Here is a 22622-nt window from a genome sequence, read left to right as displayed (position 1 = left end):
TACATACTGAAAACGTGAAAAATTGGGCGGGCACTGTTACAATCAAAACAATCGAGTTGCTTTTTGAAAGAACCGTTTGAAAGAACCGAGTCGTGGAGTCGAACTCACTGCCGCTCACACACCAAAAAAAAAAAAAAAAAAGCTTCCCAAAAATGCGTTTATTTAGTCACCAGATTGTCCCAAACGCTAAACACAAATAATGTCCAAGGTATTTTTTTTAATTATTATAATTTTTTTTTTAAGAATTAGATTATTGGAGAAAGCAAAAAATAGCGTTCAATCTACTTTAACAGCAGATGGCAGTAGGCGCAGCAGTCAGGCCATCATAAGCAAACTCAAAGAGAAGAAGAACAAAGCAAATCTAGCGGTGCTTGCAGTAGTCAGCTCGAGCTTTGAATGAACTGGATCGTATGTACGTGAGAACCCTTTCCCTATTCTTTTTGTCTGTTTAGCATAGATGTTTTAGTTTCAATTATGTAGAAGTGAATGGCGTGATCACGAATATCAGATCAGATCTCATTACATGCAAAAACAACTTAATGAGTTAAAAGCTAATGAAGCTAATGCATGCTTGTTCACTAATGCAATTTACCAGATCCATCCATCCCTTGATCGAGGTCTTTGAGATCTAGAATTGCAAAACAAATACATCAACTAGTTAGTTACACTTTTTTTTACAAACACTTACATGTAATAATGCTCTGTGTGATCATCATGCCATAGGCTTAGCTTGTATTTTATTATATTGTATTTTTTTAATGAGGTTGTTGTTGTTTTTTACAGTGATGTTATGTAGCACCTGACCCATTTGTCTTGTGTACTGAACAGTGGAAATCTTCTGTTGCTGATGTTGGTGTAGCGTTTCCAAGGTAACATCTCCAGGGGTTAGACAATGAAACTGAAACACTGGCCATCATAGCGTTAGAGGTTTCATGCCTATATATATATATATATATATATATGTATATATGTGTGTGTGTGTGCGGCCTGATAGCCAAACTTCACTGATTTTACGTTCCATCAGTAAGATCTGAGTGTCAAGGATGAATCAGCAGAGAAATAGCACAACTGCACATTCAATTTTGCCATCCACACAACATAATGGGAGAGTTCAAAAGAGGACAACTGTTAGTGTGCATCTCGCTGGCTCATCTGTGACCAGGACAGCGAGTCTTTGTGGTGTATCGTAATTCGTGAGCTACTCTATCCAGGGTCATTTCAGCATACCACAACTAGAGGTCGACCGACAGTGGATTTTACCGACACCGATATTCAAGTTTGACCGTACGTGCCGATAACGATTAATCAACCGCTATTTTTAAAATGGATACTGGGATATAAAAAAAACATAACACTCCAAGTAAAACAGTGCTGAACTGAAATGTGCTAAATGAAAGAAATCTATAAATATGAATATATTAAAATATGATGTTCTACAGAAAATAATTTAAACATTAAAATATTACAGGTTTCTTTAGCTGTAAGAAACATGCGTAAATTTCATAGGTAACACTTTGCAAATCCCACTTGTTAACAAGGATGTATTAGCTAGCTTTCATGAACTACACTCACCTAAAGGATTATTAGGAACACCTGTTCAATTTCTCATTAATGCAATTATCTAATCAACCAATCACATGGCAGTTGCTTCAACGCATTTAGGGGTGTGGTCCTGGTCAAGACAATCTCCTGAACTCCAAACTGAATGTCAGAATGGGAAAGAAAGGTGATTTAAGCAATTTTGAGCGTGGCATGGTTGTTGGTGCCAGACGGGCCGGTCTGAGTATTTCACAATCTGCTCAGTTACTGGGATTTTCACGCACAACCATTTCTAGGGTTTACAAAGAATGGTGTGAAAAGGGAAAAACATCCAGTATGCGGCAGTCCTGTGGGCGAAAATGCCTTGTTGATGCTAGAGGTCAGAGGAGAATGGGCCGACTGATTCAAGCTGATAGAAGAGCAACTTTGACTGAAATAACCACTCGTTACAACCGAGGTATGCAGCAAAGCATTTGTGAAGCCACAACACGCACAACCTTGAGGCGGATGGGCTACAACAGCAGAAGACCCCACCGAGTACCACTCATCTCCACTACAAATAGGAAAAAGAGGCTACAATTTGCACAAGCTCACCAAAATTGGACAGCTGAAGACTGGAAAAATGTTGCCTGGTCTGATGAGTCTCGATTTCTGTTGAGACATTCAGATGGTAGAGTCAGAATTTGGCGTAAACAGAATGAGAACATGGATCCATCATGCCTTGTTACCACTGTGCAGGCTGGTGGTGGTGGTGTAATGGTGTGGGGGATGTTTTCTTGGCACACTTTAGGCCCCTTAGTGCCAATTGGGCATCGTTTAAATGCCACGGCCTACCTGAGCATTGTTTCTGACCATGTCCACCCCTTTATGACCACCATGTACCCATCCTCTGATGGCTACTTCCAGCAGGATAATGCACCATGTCACAAAGCTCGAATCATTTCAAATTGGTTTCTTGAACATGACAATGAGTTCACTGTACTAAAATGGCCCCCACAGTCACCAGATCTCAACCCAATAGAGCATCTTTGGTATGTGGTGGAATGGGAGCTTCGTGCCCTGGATGTGCATCCCACAAATCTCCATCAACTGCAAGATGCTATCCTATCAATATGGGCCAACATTTCTAAAGAATGCTTTCAGCACCTTGTTGAATCAATGCCACGTAGAATTAAGGCAGTTCTGAAGGCGAAAGGGGGTCAAACACAGTATTAGTATGGTGTTCCTAATAATCCTTTAGGTGAGTGTATATTCATTATGCAATATAATTTTTTTTACAGCATGTATTAATATTTGAGCAAGACAATTGTACCTTGATCATTCCATAGTACATTAACTAAGGTTAACAGATAAAATAAAAATTAAAACTCAATTTAAAATGTATTAGTAAATGTTGAAATTAACAAATGGACAATACTACAACATTTATTAACCTTAGTTAATGCTAAAAATGTAATCATATTGTAAAGTGTTACCACTTCATATAAATCTAAAGTGTCTGCTATGCTTAAAGATGGCCGTCTTTAAATATCTGCAAAGGCCAGAGCATTAAAATGACATAAATGTAGGCCTATATTACATGTATAGTCTCTCACTTTATTTGCTTCTATATTAGACCACTTGATGATTAGGCTATCTAATCAAAATAACAATATGTATTGCAGTGATAAAAAAATAATTGAATCAAATCTGATTTGTTGATGTTTCTGTCAGCTACATGAACACATCAATGTTGAGAAAGCCGCAATCACGTCACTAGCTTTAAATATGCAACTTTGCCGGCTAATGAATGCATAAGTGACCAGCTGGATATAAACTAATGCAAATAGATGGTAACAACTGCAACGTTAAACATTTGGGTCAGGTTTGCGTGTGTTTTTGTCACATTGTTTTAACCGCTTGAGGTACTAATGTTAGAATCCTCACAGCCTCGACAGTTCTTTCTCTGCTAATGCAGAATCTAATCAACAAATGAATTACTTTATAATGAAATGGCAACATGGACTGTAGTGTTCTGTATTCATACCGTTTCGCTGTCGGTGTTTTAAATGTCAGCGCTCTCCGTGCAGTGTGAAAATAAACACCTCGAGGTGCCAGTGATAGTTTATTTGTCCTCTAGAGGGCGCTCTCGCTCTGTATAATGCCAGCACTCTCTTCTCAGCGCTCTTGTACTGTGTAATAGGGCTGGACCCGAATATTCGTTCGGTGTGTTGGTATTCGATTTGAAAATTTTAGGCCGGGAGCCAGGTCCACTCCTCAGGATGTTTTTGCTACCTTTTTTTCACTATTATTTCCTATTATCTTATACCTTGGGCCATCACAAGTTGATAATGACCACCCCCAACTCGGCCCCGTTTGGTCTCAGGGGCCAAAAAACACCCTTTTTGGAAAAAGCTTTTGGCGGAATGATGTAATTGTGAATATAAAGGTACTGCAGCTACATAAATGGCCATATAACCCTAAAATTTTGCATGGTGTATCCTGACACATAGGGGAAACTAGCAGAAAAAGATTCTGGGCATTGCTGCCTTTTTTCTGTCAAATATCACCCTCAACATACCCCAAAAGATTAAAAAATGGCTGTCCGCCTGACAAATTGTCATCAAAAGTGATCATTTTCAAGCATTTTATTATATATATCACTGTCTCAAATGTATATGAAAAACTTCCCAAGTTTATAAGCTTCAATTTAAGTCCAAGATGACCTTTCTATCTAGAGGATTATAGCTGGTATAACCAAAGTTCTCCACTGTACCTCAAATCGGAGAAAACAGTATTTTCAAGCATTACCATTCCTTATGGGTTCCATAAGTCCACAAAGTCCTCGCAACACAAGGAATAAAGATGACTCTAGTGTGTAGTCTGTTATCAAAAAACCTTCAATAGAGTAAACGTTAGTAACCTTCTGTACAGGTAAACATTCTTTACAGCCAAATGGCGAAACTAAAATACAGCTCAAACATAAAATAGAAAACATTTATTTGGTTATTAGATCTTTTTGCTGCTTATCCATGCTGTACTTTGATGACTGGTCATGTTAGTGTGTTGTATTAGTGTAGAATATAAACTCTTAATCATCATTTTCCTCAACTTCATCTATATTTATATGGATTTCATCAGTTTTTGGAGCCAAGCACTTCGATGTGTTCTACATACCTTCAAGGAGATTGTGAAACTGAGTGAGCTTCTTCTTCTTCGGACCTCTCCACACTGGTGCGGGTGACAGCACAGCAGCGCGAGTGGTCTTTATTCTCTCACTTTCTTTTTTTTTTTGCTTTTGTTTTGACTTGAGCAAACAAAAGCTGTTCTCACAGCTGGTAAGGTGCGCTTGAGAGCACTCAAAGGCAAGGTAGTCGAGAACTTTACCCAGCAGAAACTGGCTGAAAAGCAGACTGAGACCATCAAGCACATCCTGCTGCGGCGGTCAACTGCTGCCTCCATCCCATTGCCCGCAGCCCCTCAGTCTGCTCGTCGCCGGGGCGGCCTTCTGTGTCTGCCCTCGCTCCCGTGCTGCAGCAGCAGCCTCCACCTAAGTGGAGCCAAGGAGCCAGTCGCAGGCAGGCAACCCCCTACCCGTCCAGGCCCCTGCCAAGCAGGGCGGTAAAGCCAAGAGCAAGCAGCCCTAGGACGGGCGACCCGGAGATGGATTGGGCCATTCACTCCACAAGGAGGGGAGGGGACAAGGAGGGGACCCTTGTTTCCATGAGAGAACAGGGTGTGCACATCCTGAACTATTTCGACAACTGACTCATATTAGCACACTCTCGAGATCAGTTATGCGAACACAGGGACCTCGTGCTCAGGCACCTCAGCCAGTTGCGTCTTCCGGCCAACTGGGAGAAGAGCAAACTCACCCCCAGAGGATCTCTTTTCTCGGTATGGAGTTGGATTCGATCACACAGACAGCACGCCTCACAGAGCAAACGCGCTCAGTCGGTGCTGAACTGCTTGAACACCTTCAAAGGTAGGACCCTGTGCAAAGTCAGGGAGGACGAGGAGCAGGTCCTTCTGGTGGCCCCCTATTGGCCCACCCAGACCTGGTTCCCAGAAATCATGCTCCTCGTGACAGTCCCTCCCATTCCTCTGAGGAAGGATCTTCTGACTCAGAGACAGGGCACCCTATGGCACCAGCGTCCGGACCTCTGGAAACTCAATCTCTGGTTCTAGGTGACTTACCCCCATAGGTACTTAACACCATCACTTCTGCACAGACGCCGTCCACGAGACGTGTGCCTTGAAGTGGAACCTGTTCGTCAAGTAGTTTTCTTCTCGCCGAGAGGACCCCCGAAGATGTTCAATAGGGTCCGTGCTTTCCTTTTTGCAGCAAGGGTTGGAGCGAAGGCTGTCTCTATCCACCCTCAAAGTACATGCTGCTGCCATTTTAGCTTATCACGACCACATAGATGGCAAATCAGTTGCCATCTATGTGCCATCTATGGAAAGCACGAACTGGTCGTCAGGTTCCTTAGGGGGGCGAGAAGGTTAAACCCTCCTTGTCCCCCCCTCCATAACCTCTTGGGACCTTTCCCTGGTGCTTCAAGCTCTTCAGGATGCTCCCTTTGAGCCTTTGAAGTCAGTAGACTTAAAGCTTCTCTCTTTGAAGATTTTGCTGCTGATTGCACTGGCCTCTATCAAGAGGGTAAAATTACTTAAGTATACTCCATAAAATGAACATGAAGACATGCACTTTTATGATGAAGAGATGCACTTTTATGATGGATAGATGCACTTTTATAATGGATAGATGCACTTTTATGATGGATAGATGCACTTTTATAATGGATAGATGCACTTTTATAATGGATAGAGACACTTTTAAGATGGATAGATGCACTTTTATGATGGACAGATGCTCTTTTATAATGGATAGATGCACTTTTATGATGGACAGATGCTCTTTTATAATGGATAGATGCACTTTTATGATGGACAGATGCTCTTTTATAATGGATAGATGCACTTTTATAATGGATAGATGCATTTTATGATGGAGAGATGCACTTTTATGATGGAGAGATGCTCTTTTATAATGGATAGAGACACTTTTAAGATGGATAGATGCACTTGTATGATGGACAGATGCTCTTTTATAATGGATAGAGACACTTTTAAGATGGATACAGTAGATGCACTTTTATGATGGATAGATGCTCTTTTATAATGGATAGATGCACTTTTAAGATGGATAGATGCACTTTTATGATGGACAGATGCTCTTTTATAATGGATAGATGCACTTTTATAATGGATAGATGCACTTTTATGATGGAGAGATGCACTTATGATGAAGAGATGCACTTTTATGATGGGGAGATGCACTTTTATAATGGATAGATGGACTTTTATAATGGATAGATGCACTTTTATGATGGAGAGATACACTTTTATGATGGAGAGATTCACTTTTATAATGGATAGATGCACTTTTATGATGGAGAGATGCACTTTTATGATGGAGAGATGCACTTTTATAATGGATATATGGACATTTATAATGGATAGATGCACTTTTATGATGGATAGATGCACTTTTATAATGGATAGATGCACTTTTATGATGGATAGATGCACTTTTATAATGGATAGATGGACTTTTATAATGGATAGATGCACTTTTATGATGGATAGATGCACTTTTATGATGGATAGATGCACTTTTATAATGGATATATGGACATTTATAATGGATAGATGCACTTTTATGATGGATAGATGCACTTTTATGATGGATAGATGCACTTTTATAATGGATAGATGCACTTTTATAATGGATAGATGCACTTTTATGATGGATAGATGCACTTTTATAATGGATAGATGGACTTTTATAATGGATAGATGCACTTTTATGATGGATAGATGCACTTTTATGATGGATAGATGCACTTTTATAATGGATAGATGCACTTTTATAATGGATAGACAATAATAGATTTTTACAGCGATTGAGTCCTGCCGGTTCCATAATGAGACTGACGCGGCCAGAGACATTTCTGGCGCTGTGGCATATTAAATTTATTCTAAATAGTTTTTCCACGTGAGAAATACAATATGTGGCGAGAGGGCGTGACAAAAGACCAAAATTTGTGACTGTCACGTGACACTTGAGAGCCCTGACTGCACTGTAGCAGTTAATGTTACACTGTTTAACCTGCAAGCTAGCTAGCCTGCTAGATAGCTAGCCTGCTTAAAACACCAAGCTTACATTAGCTACTGCTACTATTCCCCACCAATTCACAAGCACAAGAGAAAAAGTATTTTGTACTTACATTTAATACCCCTGGAACTCAATGGAAGTTGATTGAAGATGGCATAGTTGGTAGTGTTGTTATAACCAGTCAACTGAACCAACAATCTTTTCACAAAACTGACAAAACCATGTCAAACTGTTGAAATCCATCAACATTCCATGCATGAGCTACTTTCTGACATTCTAACTGAAAGTGGGTGAATATCAAAATACATGATAGAAACATTTTGTTAAACCACTTACAAGTGTTATGTTTACAACACCATTGACTACACTATTGAAACAATTACTTTTTATTACAACTGTACATGAATAAATAGGCCATTTGGCCCTGGACTAATAGCCTAATAGGGTATTCTATTTGTCCATTCTAGTGGCTCTATTCTATTTTGAAGACTTGTGCTGGCTGCACAAGTCTAATTTAAGGCTCTCACAAATAAATAGTATGGGTATATTATACATTTTTCTGAGTCATCAGAGTGCCTTGAGTATTGAAGTTGTTGAGTTTTGTGTCCGTGGTGTTCTTTCATGCAGCAGGGATAAAAGAAAGCATACAGTTTAGGCGGAAATTGTGAAAAAATGTGTGTTATTTCTGGTTTAAAGAAGTCATGTGACCTCTGTATTTGTCAGACAGATTCAGTCCTGGGCTTAAATGAAAGCCTAAAAGGTCCCCTTTCCAACGATACCAAGCACCATATTATAGAATATTGATAATATCCCTAGCATGAGCCTAAACCAGATATACACCAGATTTCAAAAACGGAATTTATTTTAGGGGGTTAGTAACTTCATGAGCTCAAAAAAGTGATTTCGCTACCACCGCTGCACTGCTATCGTGATTTTTCTAATACTAGGGGTGTATAAAAAACAAAAAACAAAATGATAGCATTTGCCCCCCCGTTGATACAAATGGACCCCCCTGGCTCATGGACTATATGTTTCAATAAGTAATAAATAATGTTTCAATAAATAAGCTAAACCCACCGGCCCTTCTCAACATTTCGATTTAAAGGGGGGGTGAAACACTCATTTTCAGTCAATCTCATGTTAATCTTGAGTACCTATAGAGTAGTATTGCATCCTTCAAATCTCCAAAAAGTCTTTAGTTTTATTATATTTATAAAAAATAAAGATAGGCTGTACCGAGTCTTTCTGGATAAAAACGAGCGGCTGGAGGCGTGCCGTGCCGTGCCGTCAAATTACGCCCCAGCTGACGTCACACAGGCCCATACTCGAATAAAAAACTTTCCGAAACTTGTGACAAACCGGAAGGAGCATTTTTGGCACAGAAATACTCCTTCAAACGTACAATTTAATTTTTGAAACATTGTCCATGTTTAGCATGGGAATCCAACTCTTTAACAGTGTAAAAAACTCAGTATGCATGAAATAGCATTTCACCCCCCCTTTAATAATCCGGCCCTTGAATGATGCTAATTGAATAGCCCTGACCTAGGGGCATAACATTGCTCACTTTTCATGCAATTCATTTCATATAATATAGCTCATAAGTCAAGTCTCAACTCTTGTTTAAGACATTGTTCATATGTAAAAAATATGCTTAATCCAATATAGAATGGTAATGCTTGAAATTTCTGTTTTCTCCGATTTGAGGTACAGTGGAGAACTTTGGTTATACCAGCTATAATCCTCTAGATAGAAAGGTCATCTTGGACTTAAATTGAAGCTTATAAACTTGGGAAGTTTTTCATATACATTTGAGACAGTGATATATATAATAAAATGCTTGAAAATGATCACTTTTGATGACAATTTGTCAGGCGGACAGCCATTTTTTAATCTTTTGGGGTATGTTGAGGGTGATATTTGACAGAAAAAAGGCAGCAATGCCCAGAATCTTTTTCTGCTAGTTTCCCCTATGTGTCAGGATACACCATGCAAAATTTTAGGGTTATATGGCCATTTATGTAGCTGCAGTACCTTTATATTCACAATTACATCATTCCGCCACAAGCTTTTCCCCAAAAAGGGTGTTTTTTGGCCCCTGAGACCAAACGGGGCCGAGTTGGGGGTGGTCATTATCAACTTGTGATGGCCCAAGGTATAAGATAATAGGAAATAATAGTGAAAAAAAGGTAGCAAAAAACATCCTGAGGAGTGGACCTGGCTCCCGGCCTATTTGACATTCGAATATTCGTTTTTTGTTTTGTTTTTTGCACACCTGGGATCCCCCGCGAAACGGTTCTCATTCGCGCTTGAATAAGGCCGGCAACTCACTGGCTGCGTGGCGTGTCCGTTTTTATTTCGGCTCCCATGTTAACAGGTTGGAGTTTGCACACTGCCTGCGTGAGACGCGTCTCAGGCGCGGTTCAAGCCATGCGGAAAACGCGTGCATGCTAGAAATAGAACCGAAGTGTTCCAGCAACGGGAGTGTTCTCTGGCTAGAGCGCAGAACAGCGGAGTTTGTATGGACAGAAGTGCATGCCTGAGCTTGTGTTTTGGGTTAAGCTGCGTTGCTTTGACATTGTGGAAAATAGAATAATAGAAACAAAATGTATTAGCCTTTTTACCCCTTATTATCAATCTAAATTAATCTCGTTTTTAATTTAACTTAATTTCGTTTTTCTTTATTTAAATTTCGTTTTTCTTTAAATTTCGTTTTTTCTTTATTTAAATTTCGTTTTTTCTTTATTTAAATTTCGTTTTTTTAAATTTAAATCTACCCTTTACTGTGTCAGTAATTTAAAAGTAGTCAGTAGTCAGAAAAATATTAGACTACCTTAAAAGTATTGCTTAATTTAACAGGCATGTGTGTGCGCCACTTCCCGCTCACGCTGTTCTGTAGTTTACTAAAAGTTTCAATTCTGAACGTGTCGTGTCTCGCGTGTCCATCTATATTGCACCAAATGCGACACTGCACTCCCGTGTGAAGTCGATTGGATGAACGGTTCTCGAAATAATAATAATAATAATGCAAACGGACATACAGACACATAGAGATTCCTGCCTTTATTAGAGAGAAGAATATGTTCTCCGAAGCTTTGAATATTCGATGTTCATTACTACCGAAGCTTCGAAGCTCAAAAAATGGTATTCGGACCAGCCCTACTGTGTAATGACCAAGGAGGTAATCTATCAGCCGGAAACTGAAGTTTCGCCGGGGGCCGCCATTGATTAGCAGACCATCACCTGCTGTTAGCATTCCATTGACTCCCATTCATTTTGGCTTTAATGTATAACTTTACATCTGAGGCGTTTAAAGACTCCATTTGTCCATTATTTATTTCTAAAGAAACACGAAAATGTATAAAAGGCTCCATTACCTTGTATCTTAAATTATGGCCCCGTAGAAGCAGTTTTTGTAAAAATAGGCTAACGATTGCGTCATAACCACACGACTCTCTGTCGCACAGTAGAGAAATGACCGTATGGACAGGAGGAGAAGCTTGCGGGCAATTGGCGGGACGTGGAGGCAAAATAACAAAATAATTAAACAGAATATTTAGCAAAAGTTGCTCCTGCTCCTAGCTCATGGACACCTCCTACTCACGCTCTCCGTCTCTGCAAATTTCGGAAGGGAATGATTCAGATTTCTCTTGGCACAGCTACTAGAAGACAGACGGGTTTCTCACGTCACATCTACGTCATCAAGCTCAGTTTGAGTCTGCGCAGTGCGCTCAGCCATCAGGAAGTGAGTGCTTCTAATTGACTTCTACATCTATGGGGTCGCTGTGTCCATTTCTTTTACTGTCTATGGTAATGACAGCGCACACTTCTCAGCCGCTCCAGCAACGGACGCAACCCGGAAGAACTATCGGTATGGATTTTTGCCGATAACGATAGTTCCACCAATCAACTATCAGCACCGATATATCTGCAAAACCGATGAATCGGTCGACCTCTAACCACAACGTTGGACAAACCACATCCAACAGGAGTTACTGTCGATGCAAGTGGAAACTCTATGTCCATGTACTAACCCGTATTGTATCCAAAAAGACTTAAAACCACCGCTGCCCAACTCACTGCAGAATTAAATGTGCACTTCGACTCCTGTTTCCACCAAAACTGTTTGTCAGGAGTCAATATTCATGGTCAGCTGCTATAGCCAAACCTTTGGTCACTTGTACCAATGCCAAATGTCGGTTTCATTGGTGCCAACAGTGCAAATCTTGAAACATGTATTGTTCTCTGATGAGTCCACCTTCACTGTCTTTCCCACATCCGTGGGAGTTTCGGTGTGGAGAAGCCCAAAAGAGGATTAACCCGGACTGTTGCTGCCCAGAGTGAAGCACAGCAGTGGATCAGTGATGGTTTGAGCTGCAATATCATGGCGTTCACTACTGCGCTTGATGCCAAGGACTACTGAACCATTCTGGAGGACCGTGAGCACCTAATGGTTCAAACATTGTGCCCTGAAGGGGCTGCCGTGTATCAGGATGATAATGCATCAATACACACAGCAAGACTTGTGATAGAATAGTTTGATGAACATGAAAGTGATGTTAAACCTCCCCCTGGGCCTGAACTGTCACCAGATCTAAATATTTCTGAGCCACTTTAAGGGGTATTTTGGTAAATACCAGCGTCACAGTGACCTGACCACTGCTCTGGAAGAGGAATGCCTTAAAATCCGTCTGGTCACTATGAAGAACTTGTATCTGTCATTCTCAAGATGAATTAATGCTGTAGCCTATTTGCTGCAAAAGGAAGCCCTGTACCATAATAATATATTATTGTGGTCTAAAACTAGGCATTTCCGTTTCATTGTCCAACCCCATGTATATGCTGATGAACTCCATAAAGTGTTCATTGTGTTTCTGACAGTTGATTTAATATCAAAAATCATTCCTATGATGTGCAAATAACACAAAACTGCCTTTGACAGCTCATCCACCAGCATGTCTGTTTCGGTTATTATCAAGTGGGGTGGGCAGGAGTACTCCATTAGTACACTGTCTGAGGAGGACACTGTGTTGGATCTGAAACAGTCCATTAAATCACTCACAGGAGTTCTCCCAGAACGACAGAAGCTCCTGGGGTTGAAAGTGAAAGGTGAGTGGTATTAAAAACACACGCTATTTCTGATACACAATATGCAAAGTAAAAACAGAAGCGTTGTGTAACTTTATGCTTTCGTCAGGTAAACCAGCAGATGATGAAGTCAAACTGGGTGACTTGAAATTGAAGCCCAATACCAAAATTATGATGATGGGCACCAGAGAGGAAAGTTTGGTTGGTAATATTATTGAGTTTAAGTGTATTTATTTCTAGAAGCTTCGAAGTGATTTTTATATATATATATGTATATGTATGTATATGTGTGTGTGTGTGTGTGTGTATATATATATATGTATATGTGTGTGTGTGTAATTTGTGGTGGTTATGTAATTCTTTTGCACATTTATTAGACTTTATGGAAATTCAAGTATGTTTTGCTCTTCATACAATGCATGATCGCATAACCTTTGAGTTTCCTTTCCATAGGAAGATGTTTTGGCGCCTCCACCAGAAAATGATGATGTGGTCAATGACTTTGACATTGAAGAGGAGGTGACTGAAGTTGAAAACAGGCCAGTGAAACTATTATTTATTCCATATTCAAGAGTTTGGGGTCAGTGAGATATTATATATATATTATATAATAATTATTATATAATAAACACTTTTATTCAGTAAGTATGCATTCAATTGATCAAAAAGGCAGTAAACAAATTTTGAATGTTACAAAATTTCAAATGCTGTTTATTTGAGGCTTTTTTTATGAAAGAATCCTGTAAAAGTAGTATCATGGTTTCCATAAAAATATTAAGCATCACAACTCAACATTGATGATAAGAGCTGTTTCTTGAGCAGCAAATCAGCATATTAGAATGATTGTGAAGGATCATGTGACTCTGAAGACTGGATGAATGATGCAGAAAATTCAGCTCTGCATCACAGGAATAAATTTTAGATTTAATTAAATATTCAAATAGGAAACTGTTTTTACTGTATCTTAGATCAAATAAATGCACTTTTTGTGAGAATAAGAGACTCAAAAACATAAAAAAAAAAAATATTACAGACCCCAAACATTTGAACGGTATTTTGTATTTTAAATATAGGCTAAATAATTGTCAATTTACTTGTATATATTTACTAATGAAGTACCAGAGTTAAATTAACTTTATTTTCTTTTGCCACTATCATATATTTGGAAACAAGATTTTTCAGCCCATTATTCTGAATTAACGTTTTCTATTTGTTTTCCTTTTACACAGAGAGGAGAATTTGGCCAAGATAGCTCGTCGAGTGAAAGATTATAAAGTTGATGAGTTAAATCCCCCAAGACCAGGAAAAAGATTGCTTGTTCTAGATATTGACTATACGCTCTTTGGTGAGTCTTTGAAACCCAAACCACATGCATCTGATAATATAAGTTGCGCTGAGTAAGTAAATCCGTCTAGCCAATAGCAAAGTCGTCATGAAATCAAAATTGACATTTCTTTTGTTGTTGTGTTTTTTATGGAATATTGCGGTATATCTTTAGCCTGGGAAAACCCAGACAACTTCTGGCAAATTTAGATTTGCTCTGCAAGTAGTCTGGCAAAGAGCTCATTCAAGCCCATTTCCAAGCCGTCGAAATCGCGGCACCAATCAGAAACGTTGAGGCGGGCTTTACAAGATGACGATCGCTCTGATTGGTTTTAGGTCTATCCAATTGCGCCCAGAGGCATTTGAGCGACGTCCGTTCAACTTTTAAATGCATTATTATATTCAAATTGCAAACACATGAGGACAGTCTCCATGAAAGACCCACTGGCAGATGAACGTGCTACTACATTTCTCTCCGAAACGGTAGGAAATTAAATTAGATGTAATAGAGGATTTTAACTGTGACAAGATGATTGACAGGGCAGTTTACGTGACAGGATGCACGCGACAGATCCGTCCGATAAAGATGACGAAGTAGTATGTCCCAAAGCTTGCCTACTTTTTTGCTACACATTCAAAAGTAAATACCTTTTCTTCACAAAAAGAGTACAGACTTTTATGGCGTAGTGTAACTTTGGGACACCGCATATGGCTTTACACGATGACGATCGCTCTGATTGGTTTTAGGAGTTTTAGGTCTATCCAATTGCGCCCGGAGGCATTTGAGCTACGTCCGTTGGTGACGCCCCTTTGGAAATGAGTTATTAAAGAAGCTTTGCCAGACCATAACTCAGTTACTACTGAGAATGGTCTGGTTTTAACCAGGGTAGTATATCTTATAAATCCATGAACCTTCATAATCTTGAATCAAATTAACTTCCCCTCCCTCTTGCAACAACATCTTCTTTCTTCTTTGATGACATGTTTACTGTTGTAAGGGCGGGACAACCTGTCACTCACATGACATCACACCAATAACAAACCACAACCATCCAGTCAATTCCAGATGGACAAAATCAAGTCCCGCCCTACATTTTGTCTAGTTTGAGAAGTTGTTTCATTTGAATATTCATCACAATCGGGAAGAAAAGACTGTCGCAACTTCCGTTTCATGCCGCCTTTAAATTGAAATACAAAGATCTGCTCTACTTGAATTCTTTAGGGTCCCTTGATAGAAAAATCAACTCTGTTTTGACCTTATATGCATACACACATATACATCAGTGGCGTGTGGTTCATATAAGCTGCGAATGCTCTGCACACCCAAGCCATTCATGGACTTGCTGATTAGCATTAACATAAATTATTATAAATTATATAAATTGTTATAAATTCCCCTGTTTGAGGTGTACCATGAAGCATACATGATAGGACTTTGGTTATACGTATGTATGTTACTGTCTGTCATTTATTTATTTGCCAAACTATGGTAATTTTCTTCAAATCTGGCAGTTACGGAGGGTTTCGGGTGAGCGGATCCACAATAGCTTTGGCGCCTACGCTCCATTGTTATGTATCGTCATCATTGTCCCGTGTTCTCATTGGTTTGCTGGCATATGGGGGATTTCATGCGCAGGGAAAGCTGTCCTCGAATCGCTCGCCCAAGCGGAAAAATGTGCTGCTGCTGCCAGATCTCGATCAACGAAAATCACATTGTATTTGATACAAAACTAAATGGACTAAATCAACTGAAGAAAAGTTCTCCATTGGGAAATTTATTTTTTATGAAAACAAATAAATTGTTAAAGACAGGCCTACTGTAACTATTGAAGGTTGTTAATGCGTTAGTCTGTGCGTTTGTTAGTCATTGCATTATTTCAACTTGTTTTTAAAGAATACTTCTATTTTTATTTATTATACTTATGTATTATAATTATATTTTACTTATTTTATTTATAATAGGCTATTCCCCATAGCCCTTTCCAGCCTTGTGGAGGTGTTTTCTTAATTAAAAAAAAAATACCTCCGGCATATATAAATTGACACCTGTCATGGGGTTTCTTATTAGTCTTTTTTTCTTTTTCTTTTTTTTTTCAGCTAAAAACGTAAAAACATCTATGCGTTTTGGCCGTTCATTTACATATCAACAGTGTTTCGGGTGCAAACTTTTGCATTTTCGGGTGAAAATTTTTGAAAACGCGTTTCATAGTGCAAGTTTTTGAAAACGGTCTCCATGTAAACAACAAAAACGTGAATCTGTGAAGACGATGATGTCATGCTCATTCATATTAAGAGTTCAGTCTATAGTGTTTCATCGCCATCTACTGGTCTAGCAGCGTTATACAGTGTTTTTAGTGGATGGGGATCGTTTTGACAATGGTGTCATCTGTACGCGGGAAAAGCTTCTCCGTTTCAAGCGTATCGTTGTCGTGTAAACGTACCCTTAGTGTGTCCCATGCTGATGCGCCTTACTGTTTTACACGGAAGTTTATAGTTTCAGTGACGCTTAGCAAAATTACAAAAATACAGCATATTTTGCATCTGACGGGTGCTTGAGAATACATGTCTCAACAGGTAAATGTAGGTTACTTTCAATAAAAGGACCAACTTATTAGGAATACTTTTAGCTGTGTTGCTATGTGTCATGAGAGTAAGCAACTTTGTAGCTAATACTCTATATAGAGCGAACACAAGTGTCTCGCTTATAGTAAACTGCATCTGCATCTGCAGTGCATCTGCATCTGCAGTGTATCTGCATCAGGTACGTTTTTGACATTACGCACAACCCAGCATACCTGGTTAAAGAAGTCACCACTTGCCACTGATGTGTGTGTATATATATATATATATAGGTACATGTATGTGTGTGTGTGTACGTACTGTATATGCATATGTTTTTTTCTTCTTTAAATGTAGATCATAAGTCCTGTGCAGAGACGGGTCAGGAGCTGATGAGACCATACTTACACGAGTTTCTTACATCAGCATATGAGGACTATGATATTGTCATCTGGTGTAAGTATCCATCTAGATATTCAAGTTTTGCAGACTCTTCAAGATGCTCAGGGACTCAGATCTATTGTTTCTCTTTCATTCCTTTTTAGCTGCAACAAGCATGAAGTGGATTGATGCTAAAATGAAAGTAGGTCCTTGTTTTGTTTTCCACATTAGAAATGAAGACTTCATCATAATGCTTTTTTATATGCTGATGTGCTAAAAGTGTATTCCACCAAAATGAACAGTTTTCCCTCAAGCCTCAAATGTGCCTTGGGTTATGATGATACTCTGGTGATAAATAGTTAAAGTCCCTCTGTGGTTAAAATCAAGCTTTTATTATTGTTTATGACTGGTGTTTTTAATATGCTTTAAGACAAACCATGTGCAAATTCATACTGTAAGTCAACACCATTGCTGAGTATTTTCTCTTTAAAACTGCAGTGAACCAAAGACAGTCTCAAAAACTCGGTTTGAAATCGCTGGTGTTTCTGACATCACAAACTACCTTGTAACCAATCAGGTCGACGTTTGATCGACAACAAGTGGATCTCTGAGCTGGTGTGAGTGAGTGGAGGCGGGCCTCATTTGCATAGAACCACATAAACTAAATGAAGCAAGGGTGTAGAGTTATATTCAAGCTATTTTAAGGCATGATGAATTTTTTTCAAGGAAAAAACGCTTAAATATGTAATTTTGGTGATCAAAGATGAGTTTTAAGGGATAAAATTATTGACTACAGGGGGACTTTAAGTAAACCCTATGGTCTCCATTACTGACATTAACGTAATGCTATACCTGTGGTCTTTTAGGAACTGGGGGTGACGGACAACCCAAACTACAAGATCACCTTCATGTTGGACAGTGCAGCTATGATCACTGTACACACACCTAAAAGAGGAGTCGTAGAGGTCAGACATATTTTAGTAAAAAACATTTCATTGTCTACATTTCATTAGCATGATGCATAATGTCTGCATGTCATGTTTCAGGTGAAGCCTTTGGGAGTCATATGGGGTAAATATAGTGAGTTCTACGACAGGAAGAACACGGTTATGTTTGATGACATCGGAAGAAACTTCCTCATGAATCCACAGAATGGACTGAAGGTATGCTGGAGTCTATGTTCAGAGTTTATTTCTGATTTAAGTTGGGAATTAATAAGGAATTAGGAAGGCACCTCGTGATTTGATTTGATTTGATTTGATTTGATTTGATTTGATTCTTGTTCTACTTTTTTTTATTATTAATTATTCTAAAGTAATATTTACCGTTCCGTAAGATTTTTATTTTTAAAAGAAAGTAATACTTTTATTCATCATTGCTGAATTAAATTGACTTTTACATTGTTAGGAAAAAATATATATATATTTTATATGAATATATATATATATATATATATGAAGAGTTCAGATGCAAAAGCCTCTAAGTGCCATCTGAAATTTTCTTCTAGGATAATCATTTTTATCAAGCTCGTATATTTAAGTTCAATAATTTCACTTAAATGGCAATGCAAATTACCTATTAATTGTCATTTAAGTGAAATAACTTAACTTAAATATACAAGCTTTATAAAAAGGATCATTCTAGAAGAAAATTTCAGATGGCACTTAGAGGCTTCTGCATCTATATATATATATATATATATATATATATATATATATATATATATATATATATATATATATATATATATATATATATATATATATATATATATATATATATATATATATATATATATATATATATATATATATATATATATATATATATATATATATATATATATATATAAAAAAAATATATATATATATATATATATATATATATAAAAAATATATATATATATATATATATATATATATATAAAAAATATATATATATATATATATATATATATATATATATATAAAATATATATATATATATATATATATATATATATATATATATATATTTCTGAAGGATCATGTGACTAAAGACTGGAGTAATGATGCTGAAAATTCAGCTTTATCATCAGGGATAAATTACACTTTAAAGTATATTCCAATAGAAAATGGTTATTTGTAATATTACACACTTTTACTGTATTTTTAATCAAATACAGTCAAACCACAAATTATTCAGACACCAGATATAATTTTTTACTAGTGGGTGCAGGACACTATAGTTCATTTATGTAAGTGAGGATAGCAAAATAAAGAAAACTGACATATTATACCCAAAAAATGTTTGTTTTTTTCTTTAATTGCTTATGCAACCTTTTTACACCACAGACTGAACAAAATTAAGCATTGCTTGGTAATTTGTTGAACTAAATTGGTATTATCTAATTGTGAATTTAAATATAACAGCTATTCAACCCAATTCATTTGAGACACTCTAACAGAAGGATGGCCAAAACCAGTGAAATATCAACTGATTTGATAGCGAATAAACTGTTATAATGTGAAAAATGTTGAATGTGTCTGAATAAATTGTGGGTTGACTGTAAATGCATTAGAGACTTTTTCAAAAATCTCAGAGACCCCAAATGTTTGAACGCCAGTGTAGCCTCACAACGTTCACTCATAGCCGGCTATAATTACATGGAAAACTGAGAGGCCACAAAGCATTTGACCACTGAATTTATAGAAATCATTTCACTTTTAAGGAGTGTTTCAAACACATTTTTATTATAATTTGTATTATTTTAATTTAAAATCTTTATGATTTAATTACTTAATAGCTTTTCATTAAACTCTCACACCTCTGCAGTTCCTTCACGAACCCTAACCTGGGAAACCCTGACCTGATTTAATGTTTAATGCACTTCATGTTGTTGATAAAAGAATGAAATATATTTTTTCTCTTTGTATTTTTATGTCAGCGTGGTAGAAGATTATCCGATTCAGTTTAATGTGATAAACGAGTAAGGTCAAAAGTAATCTAAAAGTAATCCGATTACCGGTATATTACCTAAAATGTGCAATGTAATGGATTTCGATGGATAGTTAGTTACTAACTATGATTTGTGGTGTAATTTGAAATCTGTAAGTAATCTACCCAGCACTTTATAAGTGGCAGCTGCAGTTATAAACTAAACATGAAACGTGAAATTCTTCAGAATCATTTCAGTATCAGAGAATCTGGGTTTTTTTTGTTTGTTTTCTTGTCAAATAATTGTCTCTGTTGTTTTTGCATCTGCTTTATAAGAAACTGTATTAAATGGTTTTAAATATGTATTCTTCTCCATGTATTGGTCACAGATCAGACCGTTCATGAAGGCACACTTAAACCGTGAGAAAGACAAAGAGCTCTACAAGCTGTCTCTGTATCTGAAGGAAATCGCTAAACTGGAAGACTTCTCGGGTCTCAACCACAAGCACTGGGAAAGGTGAAGTGAATAAAATACTCTATTCACTCTATAACTAATTCACAGACACAGAAAATAAAAGCTACAATTTAGAGAAAGATAAAAAAAAAAAAAAACCTTTTTTAATCATATGCATTTAATTTAGTTAAAGTCCCCCTGTAGTCAATAATTGTATCCCTTAAAACTCATCTTTGATCACCAAAATGAAATATTTATTTCATTCTTCATGGGGGGGGGTGGGGATTCTTCATGCCTTATAACACCCTTTCCTGATTTAGTATACGCAAAACCATGAATATGCTAATTAGCCCCGCCTCCGCTCACTCACGTCAGCTCAGAGACTTGGTTTGATTGGTTACAAGGTAGTTTGTGACGACAGAAACGCCAGCGATTTCAAACCGAGTTTTTGAGACTGTCTTTTTTACATAGACATATAAACAATATTAAATACTTGATTTTCACCTCAGGGGGACTTTAACGTTTTAAATTATATGTATTTAAGAGTAATTTTAGGGGCCATTTACACAACACGGTTCTCCGCTAAAAACTGAACTTTTTTATGCGTTTTAGCTGTTCATTTAGACGACAACAGTGTTTTGGGGGGCTGAAAACTGGTTTCAAAGTGCACGTTTTTGAAAACGATACCCTTCTACGTGTAAACTACGCGCCAATAGACCGTTTTCACAAATTCACATTTTTATAGTTTTTCTTTACTAAGTGACATCGCCATCTACTGACCTCACAGCAGAATACAGCGATTTTATTCGTTTTCATGGATCCATGTGAACTGGGATCGTTCTGTCAGCTTTACGCAAAAAAACGCAAAGAAACGTCTCCGGTTACTTTCGTAACCTCGGTTCCCTGAGAGGCGGGAACGAGACATTACGTCATACGTCAGTATGACGTAATGTCGAAGTGACCGCCTTGAAAGGGAACAAAAGGTGTGTTTTTTTATTTTATTTTTTTTTATTTTTTTTTTACATTATTGTCATGTAAACACCCTTAATGTGGTGTGATTTAATTATAGAAAAATGACAATTTAAAAATAATTTGATCAAAAATAGTGTCTATATCTTGGACAGATTGACAGACTTTATTTTAAAATGGGTCATTAACTAAATTTAAAACCATTAAAAAAAAATGAAATAAAAAAAAAAAATTACAGAAAAATAAATTAATATATAAATAATGTAAGCTTATTTTATTTAAGCTATTTGCCAAGGCAACATTTTCTATTTTCATTTAGTTCAATGTGAAATACTAAAATATATAGACATAAAAATAAATAAAAAATTACTAAAATAAAATACATTATATAGTTCAAAATATTAACAAAAGCTATATCAAGTATATCAGTGATACTAAAATAGCACTGCTATGGACTGAGAGACTTGTTTAATAATATGGAAATAAAACACATTTTGTCTCTTCAATGCTGTTGTCTTCCACAATAAATGTAATGTATTTTCCATAATAAAAGCCCCCAAAAGAAGATATGCGACTATCAATTTGATTCCGTAATAAGCAAATCATGTAATGAATTCATTAAAATGTGTAATGCAATGAATGATTTTTACAACCCTAATGATTTTTGTCTCCTTGTCCAACAGGTACCTCTCAAAGAGGCAGAATCAATGACATCTCCAGCACTGAGTCCAGAAAGGTACCTCACCAAACAACTGCTGCTCCACATGTCATCAGCTTCTCTGTATCTCGCGTCGTTCGTCTTGCATCTCTTTATAGTCGGTCGTTACCGGAGGACAAAAAATATTCTAGCATTTGTACTCCTCAAAACACTATTTACCTCAACAGGTCAATGAAAAACATTCAACAATTAATAGCATCGACTGCATTTAATGCAAGCATGACGGTACTTTTACCCCCGCCTGACACACTCTTCTTCCTATAATTCACTTCTTTTGTTTTTTTTTCTATTGGTGGGAATATGGAAATTTGGACATTCTGTTAATACTGTATCTGATTGAAAGAGGATATGATGCAAATGTAATTAGTTTTTTGCAAAATCATAGTCCATGGAAAGAATGAAGTGTTTACTGGAAGGTGTAAACACTGGCCATGTCTTAAAAGAAGCAATATTTCTGGACTGGCTGCACAATTCTTTGTCTGAATGGCTCTAAATTCCAAAGAGATGTTATAGCAGAT

At 37.3% G+C, this 22622-nt stretch overlaps 1 protein-coding gene across 4 annotated transcripts; it reads left to right on the top strand.

The window, feature by feature from the left end:
• Positions 1-330: 330 nt before the first annotated feature.
• Positions 331-22622, top strand: ublcp1 (ubiquitin-like domain containing CTD phosphatase 1). Of its 4 annotated transcripts, none has more exons than XM_079898345.1 (12): positions 331-412; positions 784-869; positions 12639-12805; positions 12894-12980; positions 13242-13323; positions 14014-14129; positions 17024-17122; positions 17212-17249; positions 17914-18012; positions 18094-18210; positions 20353-20480; positions 22070-22622. In XM_079898345.1, exons 3-12 carry the CDS (start codon positions 12652-12654, stop codon positions 22095-22097), a joined length of 948 nt encoding a protein of 315 aa, XP_079754471.1. In that variant the 5' UTR covers positions 331-412; positions 784-869; positions 12639-12651; the 3' UTR covers positions 22098-22622. The 4 variants fall into 4 exon arrangements, with proteins under 4 accessions (XP_079754471.1, XP_079754469.1, XP_079754472.1 ...); XM_079898343.1 differs by having other exon boundaries at positions 12894-12985; positions 13238-13323; XM_079898346.1 differs by having other exon boundaries at positions 336-412; positions 829-869.

The sequence above is a fragment of the Squalius cephalus genome, assembly GCF_949319135.1.
Source record: "Squalius cephalus genome assembly, chromosome: 17".
Lineage (NCBI taxonomy): Eukaryota > Metazoa > Chordata > Actinopteri > Cypriniformes > Leuciscidae > Squalius > Squalius cephalus.
This window is presented reverse-complemented; position numbering and strand designations above follow the sequence as displayed.

Bases quoted from the DNA above. Each gene is read 5' to 3' on its own strand.
- ublcp1 (XM_079898343.1), top strand. From the start codon at position 12,652: ATGTCTGTTTCGGTTATTATCAAGTGGGGTGGGCAGGAGTACTCCATT. The intron at 14,130-17,023 runs GTGAGTCTTTGA...CTTTAAATGTAG, and splicing joins TATTGACTATACGCTCTTTG to ATCATAAGTCCTGTGCAGAG. The intron at 20,481-22,069 runs GTGAAGTGAATA...CTTGTCCAACAG, and splicing joins AACCACAAGCACTGGGAAAG to GTACCTCTCAAAGAGGCAGA.